General features: G+C 37.8%; 1 protein-coding gene across 4 annotated transcripts in view; it reads left to right on the top strand.

The window, feature by feature from the left end:
- The window catches only part of OSBPL3 (oxysterol binding protein like 3), a 41,147-nt gene that overhangs the window by 8,221 nt on the left and 19,584 nt on the right, over positions 1–13,342 (top strand). The window contains exons 5-11 of one of the 4 annotated variants that reach the window (XM_062495718.1): positions 648–818; positions 4,399–4,525; positions 5,358–5,461; positions 5,606–5,698; positions 6,303–6,459; positions 8,831–8,961; positions 11,704–11,811. In XM_062495718.1, the coding sequence (XP_062351702.1) occupies positions 648–818; positions 4,399–4,525; positions 5,358–5,461; positions 5,606–5,698; positions 6,303–6,459; positions 8,831–8,961; positions 11,704–11,811 (891 nt within the window). The remainder of the gene's footprint in view (positions 1–647; positions 819–4,398; positions 4,526–5,357; positions 5,462–5,605; positions 5,699–6,302; positions 6,460–8,830; positions 8,962–11,703; positions 11,812–13,342) is intronic. The other 3 variants (XM_062495736.1, XM_062495727.1, XM_062495745.1) reach the window with 3 other exon arrangements.

The raw sequence follows: 13,342 nt of genomic DNA, 5'->3' as shown, positions 1-13,342 counted from the left end.
TTCTTAGTCTCATCAGATTATTTTACACTTAATAACTTGAGAGGTCTTTTTGTACTCTTTCAGGGCCCAGAATCAATAACCCTGTTACGAACAGAAACCTTGAAGGTGCCTCGTGTTTAGCAGTGCTTTTTTTCACTTCTTACATGAATGTTTTTATTTTCAGTAGTTGTATCTTCATCCTTATCCTTCCTACAGGAAGTATTTTCCATAGTCAAGTATGGGGATTTATGGTTGAGGAAAAAATTGTTTTGAAATACATCACTACAATCAATTTTATATTTGCAATTAGTTAAACACTGACCCAGCTTTAACTATGGCAATTAAGAAATGACAAATTAAACGTGGGGGGTTTATTCAAATTTTAAGGACTTTTTAATCTGTAAGTTTCTCTAGTATTGTGTTCTGGATTGGAAGGCATAATTACTAACTGTAGTTTCTTTTTTTTCCTGACTTTATCTTGTGATTAAGTTTCTGTCATGCCTAAGCTCATACAATGTATATTTTGGTAGGAGCATCCTAAGAAAAACTTTCCTCATACTTTGCCAGTAAAGGTCAGCCAGGCTAGCTGTCTAATGAGCACAAAATACCATCATTTGTTTGTTAGTTATTATGGATGTGAATGTTATCAACCCTGAAATTTTGTGTAGGTGAAGTCTCAGGAGCTGTTTGATGAATGGGTAGCAAAACTTCGCCATCACAGAATGTACCGTCAGAATGAAATCTCCATGTTTCCTCATGATGCCAATAACATTTTCTTCCCTGCATCTACTACTACGGACTCTGTCCCTGGTTTCTGTGATTCTGCTCCAGGTAGAAAGGTAATAGTTTTTTATTTATAAATAATGAGCTTTCATAAGGAATTAAATTAGTCTAATGTGTATTCATTAAATAAAGAACGTAATGGAAGTTTGCGGTGGCACCTGAGTTATGTTTTAAAATGTCAAGAGGAAAATTTATTATTTATTGATTTGCACCCAAGCACCTTCCTTTATGATGCTGTTAAATTTTGTAGTAGTTTTTCACTATTTCAATCCAGTAAATTGTGTTTTCATAGTGAATTTCCAAACTATATATCTTGAATTAGAATCCTCATCATTTTTGGGACATATATCAGTATTTGTCTGATACGTGCTGGTGAATCTTAGTCATAGAAGAGTACTCAGCTAGGTATTCTTTTCCCTTTGGCATTTTGTTGTATATCCTTTAGCTAATAAACCCTCTCCCCTTTTACATGAATGAAGCTGACTACTTAACTAAGGAGTATACAGGAGTTATACAAGAAGCCATCAGCGGGCCCACTATTTCTATTTTTAACTGAGGCAAAAGAATGGTTCAGACCAACCCAAGGGCTGTGCTGTGGGTGGATATAGGGTCTGGATGGGTCCCGTCAGCAGTGTACTTGTCTTTTGGTAAAGTCTGTGGATTACTTCCACAAGTGACCTGACAAATGCTCAGTCCAACCCCATAAATGGTCTCTTTGCAGCTTCATGGAAGATGGTGTGTGTTCTGTGCCTGAATACAGCCTCTGTGCCTTCAGCTCTCTGTACATTGGCTGGCTGACCTTCACCCAAGGCAGCTCTTCTGCTCAAATGTAGAATCACTGGTTGCTTTTGAGAACCAAAAAACCTGTTCTGTTACTACAATTGAAATGTAGTAACTGTTTCTGTCAGCTCCAGAATGACTCCCAAGCAGCAATGCCCTCCTTGTTCTCCTTCTATCTAAGGCTTTCTTTTCCCTGGTGTAATTACTTCATGATCTGAGCAGGCTTGTTCCCCAATACCCGCAGTTCATCACTTGATCCTGTAACTGAGTGTGAGTTTTAGCAAACGCAGACGTGTGTCAGAACAGCTTTTTGCTCGTGGTTGAGAGGGGGGGGATCTGTGTGAGCGGGCAGCTGAAGGAGCAGTAACTCACCCTGCGGTAACGCGGCCGTTCTGCAGCGTTGTCTGCACGCATTTCGAGTGCCAGCAGCTCCGTGGCTCTGACAGCCTGCTCTCCTGAGACACTGTCTGCAAGGGAATGGCAAATCTCCTGTGGCCGTTTAGTTGTTTTCACCTGAAAGGCAGCAGGGATAGAAGTGGGGAAGAATATCAAGGGCAGAAGTGGAACATTGCAAAGTCCATGGTATATTTATGCTGGTGCCCTCAAAAAACCCCCCAAATCCCCCAAACCTATTTGACCAGCATATCTAAAATCTATGCTTACTGTCAGGAAAATAACCATTTCTTCTTTGGCATGAAAGACTTTAATTCAGACTATTAATCCAGATTTGCACTGCGAAGAAGCCCTACTTATTTTCATGTGAAAAAATAGAAGGGGATAGTTCTTAAGCTGCAGTTAATCACCTTAGCTGTGCTCAAGCTAAGTGGAAGTCTGCCAATTTACACCAGCCTTAGCTTGGTGTTAGTTGATATCACTACAGCACTTAGGTTATTTTCAGAAATATATATAAAATGAACTTTGAATTGCATTTTATTTGCTTTTAGCAACACCTGATAGATTTTTACATATTTTTTTATTGTTGTTGAGAGACAGGTGTAGGTATCTACACGTGTTTATGTGGAATTCTTGGATTCTTAAAATTAACTGCTGATCCAAAGCAAAATTATGAAAACTGAAGCTACAAAAGGTCTCTCTTGTCTGCTTCTTGGCAATCCCTGCTTTCTTTTTTCCTCATGCTCATGTCAGTTATGTATATGAGTTCTGGAAAAGCTGGTTAGGTGAGGCCAGTTTCTGAAGAGATTAATGTGGAATTGGTTCACAAAATGCCAGTATAATTGTCCATTGTTAAATTCAGTTTACTTCTGCTTTTAAAGGTGCTGAGATTATTATTTGGATAGATATGTGTGTGTGTATATATATATGTGTGTGTATATATATATGTCTAAATATATGACTAAAGCTTGTACAGCTTTATGTAGGAATAAGCCAGCTAAGCTGCATTGATTTAATTTAAAAACAAATGTGTTCACTGATGCTTACTGCTATTGCATACTGACACAATACTGAACGACATGGATGGTGCCTTTTATTTTATTCTGAAACTCAGGTTGGTGGTCATGCTGTAAACTTAGGCCAACTAAGAAACCTGCAGCTGGCTGAGATGTAGATGAAGTTTCTTATTACTAGATTTAAAATTAGTAGTATTGGAGTTCTGATAGAAGGTGAGCAGGAGGTAACAAAGTTTGTAAATTGTATGCTTCAGAGAAGAGGTGAACAATTTAGTCAGCTTTTCTAATAACCAGTAAAATGCCTGTGTAATGGCACTCAGATGAAACAATTTAAAACTTATTATTAACAAGATGCTGACAAAGCATGTGGTTCATGCATCTTCCTGACCTGGGTTTTATTGAAAATGAAAGGTTTAGTAAGATATACAAATAATTAGGTATTTTGATGACTGTTATTTGTAGTTACATCAGAGAAGAAAACATCATTATAGACCACAATCCACCGGTAACAGTACTGGGTAAAACATTTCTTCCCATTGGATGCTATTTAATTAAGCTTATTTAGCTCTTATGCAGAATTTCCATCCTCTCTTGAAGCATCTGATGATGGGCACTGCTGAAATTGAACTAAGTGTGAAAATGTTTTCTGAGGTGTTGTCAAAGGGTAGTCTTTACCCAGATAAGGTGTATGGCCATGCCTGTATTAAGGCCTGTCAAGCCAAATCCATGCTGAAGTCATTCAGCCTTGTGTAAAATTTTAAATGACATCTAGTGTCAAAATTTTAAATGATACCTTACTTTTGCTGAAAAATAGCTTCAACAACTGTGTGTGTTACATCTAAGTTACTTTTGGGGCTTCTTTGGGAAGCATGGAGGAGGAACAGATTGTCTGAATCTGGTCCTCTTCAGATATACTTTGTTTCACAGAATCACTTGTTTGGAAGAGACCTTCTAGATCATCAAGTCCAACCCATGCCCTAACACCTCAGCTAGACCATGTCACTGAGTGCCACATCCAATCTTTTTTTAAACACATCCAGGGATAGTGACTCCACCACCTCCCTGGGCAGACCATTCTTGTACTTTATCACTCTTTCTGTAAAAAGCTTTTTTCCTGATATCCAACCTATATTTCCCTGGGTGCCTCTTAAGACTGTGTTGACTTAATTTATGCAGAGCTTTGCCTTTCCTCAACATTTAGTTTTCAGCAAATTTTCATGGTTCCTTGAGTTTTCCTACTGCTTGTGGACAGCAGTTACATTAGTTATCATGGCATTCTTCTCAATGACTATATACCTGGTCTAGATCATGCACTTTTTCCCCCTTCCATGTGATTGATGTCTTCAGTCCTTGTCCATGATCATGGTCCTCAACTGTTGGTTTTCAGAATTTGTGCATACATTAAAATATTGCGTGTTAATTATTCACTTGTTTTTCTTTGGAACAGGCAGGAAGCTTGACCAAACAGAATTCAACGTCAACTGGAGGTAATTTGTCATTTTCTTTTTCGAGTAATGAGTCTCGGATTTCATCTTGGCTGCAGTCTTCTGAAGACATGGAAAAATGCTCAAGAGGTAATGATATTTGAGGGAAGTTGAAAGTAGCTTGATATTTTCCCTGGCTTTTCTTAACAACAGGAGTATTATCCACTAAGTAGTCGTTACCGTTAGAATTTTCTCTGAAACTGGAGGAAGAAAAGAGGTGGTTGTTGGTTAAGTGGCTACTCACTTGTGTGCAAAAGAACTCATAATTCTGGATGGTGGGGGTATCAATTGTGGGCAGCTCTTCAAGAAATGAATGCTTTTCAGTACGTTTTCTTTTATATGGGAACATCACATTAAGTAGTAAAATTTGAACATCCTTAGGCTGGCAAAAGGGAAGCATCCAAAACCAAGTAACTTAAAATGCACTAAGTCTTTCTACTTCAAAGTCACCTTCTGCCTTCATGCTTTCCTAAGAGCATGAAGATCCTTTCTCATGTTGGCAATGTCTGTGTGATATTTTTTTGTTAAATTTCTACCTACCAGTGAGCTTCATCTCTAATGCAGAGGAGCCTGACCTCTAGGTCTGAATGCACAATTCAGTGTTGATGCCTGTGGCATTGTTACCCTCACCATGAGGAGCTCTGACAAATCTCAAACTGAAGAAGTTATCACATTATTCTCATTTTTTCTGTATCCAGCTAGGAAAAGATATCATGATCATTATACACACCGTATAAATGCATTTCAATATTTTGAATTTGAACTTGACTATAGGATACAATACATTTTATCCAGCAGTCTAATGCTTTTAGTCAATTAATAAGCTAGCTGCAATCAAAATAGGACTAACCTAGAAAGAAAGAAAACTGTCAGAGTGTCTGTTACTTTAGGGCAACTGAAAATATTCTCTTGTTCCAAACAGACCTCTCCAACTGTCACACATATTTACTGGAAATGAACCAGCTGTTACAGAGCATGGATGTTCTTCACAGGACATATTCAGCACCTGCTATAAATGCTATGCAGGTTTGTTGTTTAAAAACAAAACTAAAAACCATTTTCCCTTACAATTCCCAAAAGTAACCCCAAATCCTAAAGAATCGAGGTGTTTCTTAGCGTTGTTAGATTTATGGCAGTCTCTATTGTTTTTGTCCTGTGTGTTGTTAAAAGGTTGGACCTTTTGAAAGCCCAAAGAAGGAAAAGAGAACACACAGGAGGTGGCGATCCAGAGTTGTTGGGAAAGAGGCTAAAGGAATGTTACAGGTAACTTCAGTCCTTTCAGGGCCCATTTTCCTCCAAACCTTAGTTATTGATCACTTCTTGGCATGACCACTTAAGGAAATATGAATCCTTTTCAAGTAGAGTCCTGTGATAGCTCATTTTAAGTGGTAATGTATCAGACAAAACACAAATGTGTTGTCATTGATATCTACAATAGAATCTGTCCTGTTACCTTCAAGACAATGGCCATGTTTTTTACCCATTTTCAGTCTTCTCTTATTTGTTGGGCCTTTTTTTTTTTTTTATGAGTACAGATTTTTGAAAATTCCCTAGATAGTTTTGTGCACATTTGCATCAGTAGGCCATGTGATTAGATACTTCTAAGAGGGGGAAATAACCTAGCATATGTAACAGACCTCAATGGGCTTGTTTTCTTGATTTGGCAATCTCCCATAATGGCACCTTGGTCAAAGTTCTATCTCTAGTTTCATTTGCCAGGTGTCATCCACTCAAAGCTTATTGATAATTGACAGTTTTGTTTTTTTTTTATTTTTGATGTCTCCAACATGGAATCCAGGTGGGTACAATAAAACAAAATTTTCTTTACAGTTTATAAAAACATCACAAATTACTATACTGCTTACAGGTGCCTTCAGTATTTTCTGCCCCTATGAGACTGCATGCTTCCAATCCAAACTTATCTACAATAGATTTTGTAGAGGAGAAAAATTACTCTGATGGCTCTGAAACATCATCAGAATTTACTAAAATGCAAGAGGATTTATTTCATGTTGCACATAAAGGTAAATGAAATTGTCTTTTATAAATGGTTTTCTATCATCCCAGTTTAGATATTTATGACATCTGAGAATGCTTCCTGTTTATTGTTTAGAAAAAGCAGGAAACACTCTTCCTTTAATTTCCTTGAGGGATTGCAGGTATTGATATCTTGAGTCATTTGAAAAAGGTGGCTTAATCACCACTTTTTAGGGTTTTTAATTAATAGAGAGCTGCCCCTTGTTTTATGTGCTAAAAGCCTAGATTGTTTTGTTTGTTGCCAAAAGGTAAAATAACTAAAATCTAGAAATACAGCAGACTGTACTGTCTTGTGTTTGCACGCATATTTGTGCATTTGGGCACATTTATGTTTCTATATTCTGTGTGCTTCACTATAGTTCAGAGTCAACATTTGTTGGTGATGCAAGGGGTTGCTATGGTAGTAACCTATTTTTAGTGAATACAGAAGAGTAAATCATGCAAAGCAGCCAGAGGGGGAGCTTGACTAGAAATATTTCTTCCCTGAGAACCATTTGGCATTAGCAGTGCTTAGTTCCATCACCCTTGCACCAGAAACATTTGTATTGTTTAAGTGATCTTGGTGAGGGAGGCACTTAAGCATTTATAGTTGGAAGGCTTTTGGGAGGATTGGCTTTGTCCCCTTTGGCACATGATAATGGCTGATGGCATCAATAAGCATTCTTTGCTTGCTGGTTCCCTTTGGTGCTGATGTGTCTTGATTCTGTTATGTAAAAAATGTATGTACACAGTAAACCTAAAGCCAATTATAATCAAAACTGATGGATGTTTTCCAAAAGAAGAAAAGTAGTGAGGGTGGGATGCAGTTGGAAAAGTTGCTGTTAAGAGAGTAAAGAAATCATCTACTCAAGATCATCTTACTGGAATTGTCCATGACAGAAATTTTGGTTAGATTGATCCACACATTTGAATGAACTTTTTTTCTATTGACTGCAGAATCATTTTACTAAGAGGATAAAGAAGTTTTCTCTAAAGCTACTTCATAGCACACCCTTCCAAAATCAGTAGTGGAGAAAACTTGTGTCACCTTTTTGATACAAATTGAATAAAATGTAACATTAGTAGTTTCGTAGGTAATAATTCTTCAGAAGTTAAGTTAGTATACAGCATATTAAATGTTGTTGAAGGTCAGTGAAGATTCTGGTCATGTTATCTACATATAAAAGAAAATGTAACAGAATAGATCACAGTGGATATATTTCCCTCCCCACCCTGTGATACGTGTCAAAGATTTCTTTGGATAGTATAAGAATTAGCTTTGGTAATGATTTGCAGTGTTGGAATATACCTTAAAATAATATTTCAGAAGACAAAATTAGGTTACATAACGACTCATTGAAATTATGAAGATTCAGGTTAACTCAGAGTGGATGATTAGGGGAGAGAAGTATTGCAAATTTCTTGTTGTTTGCCCTTTTTGTGCATCCATGCTCAGATTTTCTGTCTTCATTTCCCTGGAAATGGATTAATTTTTGCATTGGCAAGTCTCATGACTGCATTACAGGGCTTGATTAGGTCCTCAGAAGTCCTCTTGTACTGCAGTCAGATGAATGTTGAAAACATACACAGACAAATACTGCTCAAATAAATTTTTTATTCCTTGTGGTTAAAGAGAAGATGCAATATTGTAATGGTGAAAAAAATCTAGAAGTGCATTTCCCCTGTAAAACCTCCTGTAGTGATTTTAAAACTGCATGATCTGTTGTCTGATTTAAATGTATTGGGCTGGTGGTAGTCACAGGAAGGAATAGAAGTAGCAGCATAACATTCACATCATTCAGGATCTGACCCTTTGAGTCACTAAATCATCTAACAAGCTGAAATTTCTCTGTCACAGAGAGAGATAACAAAACACAACACCACAGCTGACTTTCTTGTGGGGAAACTACTAACCCTATAGCAGTGGCACAGTATGTGCTATAGCTGCCTTTTTTTGATGGGTTTTTTTTCCTATTTGATTTTTTTCTTTTGTCTCTTCTTCTCCCCCACTGGAATTTATAGAGGATTATGGAATAGAGTCATGGCCATCTGAAGATTCAAGCTAATTGGGAAACAAAAGCAAGTGAAGAGCAGATGTGGTTAGTTAGCTTTGTTGCCATCTGTCACAAATAGAGTAATTTTGACTGTGGCTAATATAGTCAACACAGTAGCCTTCACCATAAACATGTCTCCTACAAAAAAATCTACCCTCTAACCTTGATTAATATTACTTGTTTTTAGTAACTCACCCTGGATCTCTCAACCTAAATTCTTGCTTCTGTCACCGTAAATGATGCTTTATTGGGGTTTTATGTAACTGGTGTGTATACAATTGGTGGCAGCTGTTTTTAATTATCACTGTTTATGAAATTGTTCTAGTTTACTTCGCTTTGAGGTCAGCTTTCAGCACCATATCTACAGAGAGAGAAAAGCTGAAGCAGATGCTGGAGTACGATGCATCCTCATCTCCATCTGCACAAATAGTGGGCTTGAAGAATGCCTTAACATCTGTAAGTGAGATGCTGAAGCTCACCAAGCTTCATTGTCATCAGATACTACTTTTACATTTTAGAGTAGTTAATTTATGTTTCTTTGGTGTCAGCTCTGTGCTAAAGTTTGCAGAATTTGATCATAGTAAGTTATTATAGATGGGTTTTTCAAAGACTGCTAAATGTTAAAGGTGTTTTCAAATCATTGGAGTTTGATAGATGGATTGATTTAGGTATGTAGTCTAATCTGTATGATTTGAGATTAAGAATCAGAGGGCTGCTCTGTGACTATGTTTCTTTCTAAACATGCTACTGCTCACTTCTGATGGGTTGCAGGTTTCCTTTTCCTTTCCTTAACCTAATCACTACTCAAATATTCACTGAATGACTTGGCATAACATAGAGGTGAGAGAGGCTGAATGCACTCAGCTGTCCTTTCTAATGCACTACAGCTTCACCATGCTGCACCAAGACACTGCAAAGCAAATTAAAGTACAACTTGTTTCTATTGACTTCCAACCTCAATTATCTCTCAGTCCTCTGAAAGCAGCAATGGAGCTCTTAGGACATTGTTCTAAATGACAAAAGATTGTGCTCTTTAAGAAGGTGGGGGTTTGGTTGGTGTGCTTTATGTAATTGGTCGAGACCAGAACTTTTCAGCTTGGTCATATTTAAAAATGTGAACCAAACAGATCTGATTCCAGAGCAACGAGGGCAATCATCACCATGGCCTTAAAATTTCAGTGTTTATTGCAAACACTACATCAGAGCCAGGGGAGACTCTCTGGCACTGATCAATGTGATGTAGATAATCTTAGAATTATTTCAGTATGAAAACCTCCCTTTGCTTTGCAAAAGCTGCATGTAGTTATAGTTTTTAAGTGTATGACATGCCTCTTTGCCCAGACCTATAGAGGCTGCAATGTCTCCACAGTATTTAGAGAAAGTTGAAGCCTGTTGCATAATAACTGTACTTGTTCACTTGCACTTCTTTGTTTTTGGCTTTCAGATGTTCCACTTCTGATACTTGAATAGGTGACCTTTATTTTTCCAGTGTTATTTGTCTACTATTTTATATCAGAAAACCAGTTTTAAGATGGCTAAACTCAGTGAACACTCAGCTTAGCATGAATTGTTTTGTTTTCTGGGCAGTGAAATTTGCTTGTCCATCTTCGTCCTGTACATGTCTTTTCAAAATAATTCTGTTAGGTGTTATCTGATGCTTAATTAGTCTTGTAGCCCATCCAGAAGTCATCTGTGAGCCTTGGCAGTTTCAGCAACATAATCACCTATGAAGGATCTTCTTTAATCTGTAGATCTGTAATGTCATTATGCCAACAGAAGTTTTCTCACCCCATACAGCAGAGATCCTGTAGGAGAATGGAATGAGCTCCCTTCGAAGACATTTAGAAGCATGGATATGATAAACTTGACATATTTTTAAGACTTTTTTTGCAAGAGAGATTCTTGTGTTAATGACTTTGGCTTAGTGTTTGTTGTTGTTGTTCATTTTAGTTTATTTTCTGTACAGGAGGAACAAAAAAAATCACTCACAGGTTGAAAGCTATCAAACATTAAGTCTGTTTTGCTCCCATCAGCCTGGCAGTGAAAGAAAAAAAATAACACATTTAAAGTGGATAAACCACCACAAAACTGGCATGTCTGCTTCTGCTTCTTCCTCATTAAGATAGTAACCTTGACCTACACACATTCTAAAAAAAGGAAATACAGAATGGGAAAAGATAGAATATTTCTGGTTTAGGGGGAGGAAGAAGACAGCAGGAAGAAGAATACATTTTGTAGCAAATAATGAAAACGGAAAGATTGTATTTCAGGAGAGCTATTTTGCACTTGCCTGATGAGGATTTAACACAGTGCTGAGCATTTGACACAGTAGGGATATACATATATATACACCTTTATGGCAAATTCAGACCACATACAGTTAAAGCCAGAAATAATTTTTCTTCCCTCCATCATCACGTTGAACTTACTGTCTTTCCTGCACCCAAGAGAATTTCCAGCACAAATTACTGCCAAAAGCAGAAGCATATGTGGGATAAAGCAGATGTATAAACAGCAGAGTTCTCCACATCCTGGTATTGATTCAGATCACTAAAATGGGATGTAAGTCTTCAATATTGTTCCAAAATTAGTTACACAGTCTTTTATTTCAGAGACATTTTCGTTGCAGGGTTAGGCTCTCTTCTTACAAGTCTACTCTGATTGACATCTGTCTATCAGGTGTGCCCAGAATAAGTAAACAATATGTAACAAATGTGAGTTTGCAGTACTCTTTATTCTGACCATTGCCATTATAATCTGACAGGACATGAATTGTACCTGTTAACTATGTGAATTTGTCTCATATTTTTCTGTCATTGGAAGGCAAAGGAAACTGCCAGTATGGGAAAATCAAATGGTTTTGGATGTGCCAAGAACTAATGTTGAGAGCAGCTATGTTGGAGATGGGAGTGAAGGAAGGGAGCTTGAAAAGAAAAATGTCCGTGCCATCTTTGACATTTTTCCCCCTCTTATGTCTCTGTTTCCTCACACTGGAAAAAAACAGCTTTAATTTGATAGATAAGGAGTAAGGTTTAAAGCATTTATAATAAATGACTTGCTGAAGCAGTGAAAAAATGATGTGATGGTGGTGTTTTATACTGCACTTTAAAATAGTCTTAGTCCCTTTTTTACAATAAAGCCACGTTCAAGTTAGTTGAGAGAACTTTATATCCCCAATATTTTTGTTAAATATTCCAGGCAATAGCACAAAACACAGATCTTAAAGACCGGTTACGCAGAATACATGCCGAATCTAAGATCATTGATTCAGCATCTAATGCAAAATCGAGCCCAGATTTGGCGAAGGTGGGTATGGATTTCCTCTCTCAGTGATGTCCGTTCCTCCAGCCCCTACATCTAGACAGTGCTGCCTAGCTGCCTCTCGTCCTGTTCTCCGTGTCTCCCCTGTGGTGTGGTGTCTTAGCAAAGCCACTCTGCTTTCCTGGTTGTGAGTCATTCCTGATGATTCACTGTGTGATACTTGATTTCAAAGACTTTCCTTGTGAGCAGGTTTCCTGAGCGCATCTTCCATTGCTTTTTGCTACTGGTTCCTGGTGTTCTCCCTCGCCTCCTGCCTGCTTCTCATTCAGCATGTACAGAGCTGCCACCTCCTCGCCCTAGTGCCACTGTTTCTGTTGCCCTATTAGTGCTCTGTTAAGTTCCATAGACCTTTTGTTGCCCATCTAAGTGCTGTTAGCCTAGAATTCTGGTTACAAGTGTGGATTGTGCAAGGTTTAGAGCAATTATCAGACATCTCCATGAAAGGATCAAAGTTCATGGGATGTACAAGAGCCCTTTCAGCCATTTAGTCTTCATTGTGTGAAGCCAGGGAGTCTTCTACATCGAGTTAGCCAGTTTGAGATTCCACTGATGTTCAGACAGTTTTCTGGCTTGCTGCAGAATGCATGTGAATATGGTGTAATTATAGGTCATAAGATGTAGGTGTTAATGATATTAGTGAGGAAAGCCAGAACTGTGTTATTTTTGATGGATTTTCCTAAATGTTAATTCATACAAGTACCTCTGCTGTGCTTGTAGTATAAATCTTTCATTAGAACTTGAGTGGATGTAATGCTGGGGCTTTTATGTAACTAATTATTTCCTTTTATTTTTAAAGACAGTTTAGTCATTCCAGAACAGATTCCATCTGTTCTCTTCTGGTTCAGTTCTGTTTTAGTGGAGCTGTGTTTTGGTCATATTTAGCTGTTCAGTTTTGGGGCTTTTTTCCTTTAGGTAGTTGATCATTCTAATGCCTTTTGCTTTAAAACCCTCAAGAATTTGAACAGCACTTAAACTGCAATCCAGAAAAAGCATTAATGCATTGTTAGTTTCAGGAGTAATTTTCTTATTTAGTGGAGGTCCTTGCAATGACAATGGGTTATTTCTGAAACTCGTGCTGCGTGCTATAGACACATGACAAAAATAGCTTTCAGAAGGACTTTTGGAGGTTGCATTCACAAATTCCCTCTGGCATGGCTTGGGATGGAACTTAAGGATGAAATCTCTTATACTGGAGAAGCTTCCCTTTTAAGACTGTCTGAGGACTGTGATACAGTACTGCTGCTTTGAGGAAGACAAGGCCACTGCACAATTTGTCACTAAATGATACACTGGGTGCTGTGATACACCTGAGAAAACTGAAGCAGTATAAAGTAGTATTTCAAGCCTTTGCATCAGGGAAATGTTTCGTTTGTCGATTGGGTAAATTAATTGTATTCCATCATGCCGAAGTAGGAATATGAAACAAGAAAACCTGAGGCTTTTGTGTTAGATATAAAAGCCTGATGCTCTTTTATGAGTCTTTCCTGCTCACTTTCCTTCTTGGATTCAAAGTAGT

The sequence above is a fragment of the Cinclus cinclus genome, chromosome 1 (genome assembly GCF_963662255.1).
Source record: "Cinclus cinclus chromosome 1, bCinCin1.1, whole genome shotgun sequence".
In the NCBI taxonomy this organism is placed as follows: Eukaryota; Metazoa; Chordata; class Aves; order Passeriformes; family Cinclidae; genus Cinclus; species Cinclus cinclus.
The sequence above is the reverse complement of the archived record's forward strand: the minus strand, read 5'-3'. Positions and strand labels throughout refer to the sequence as shown.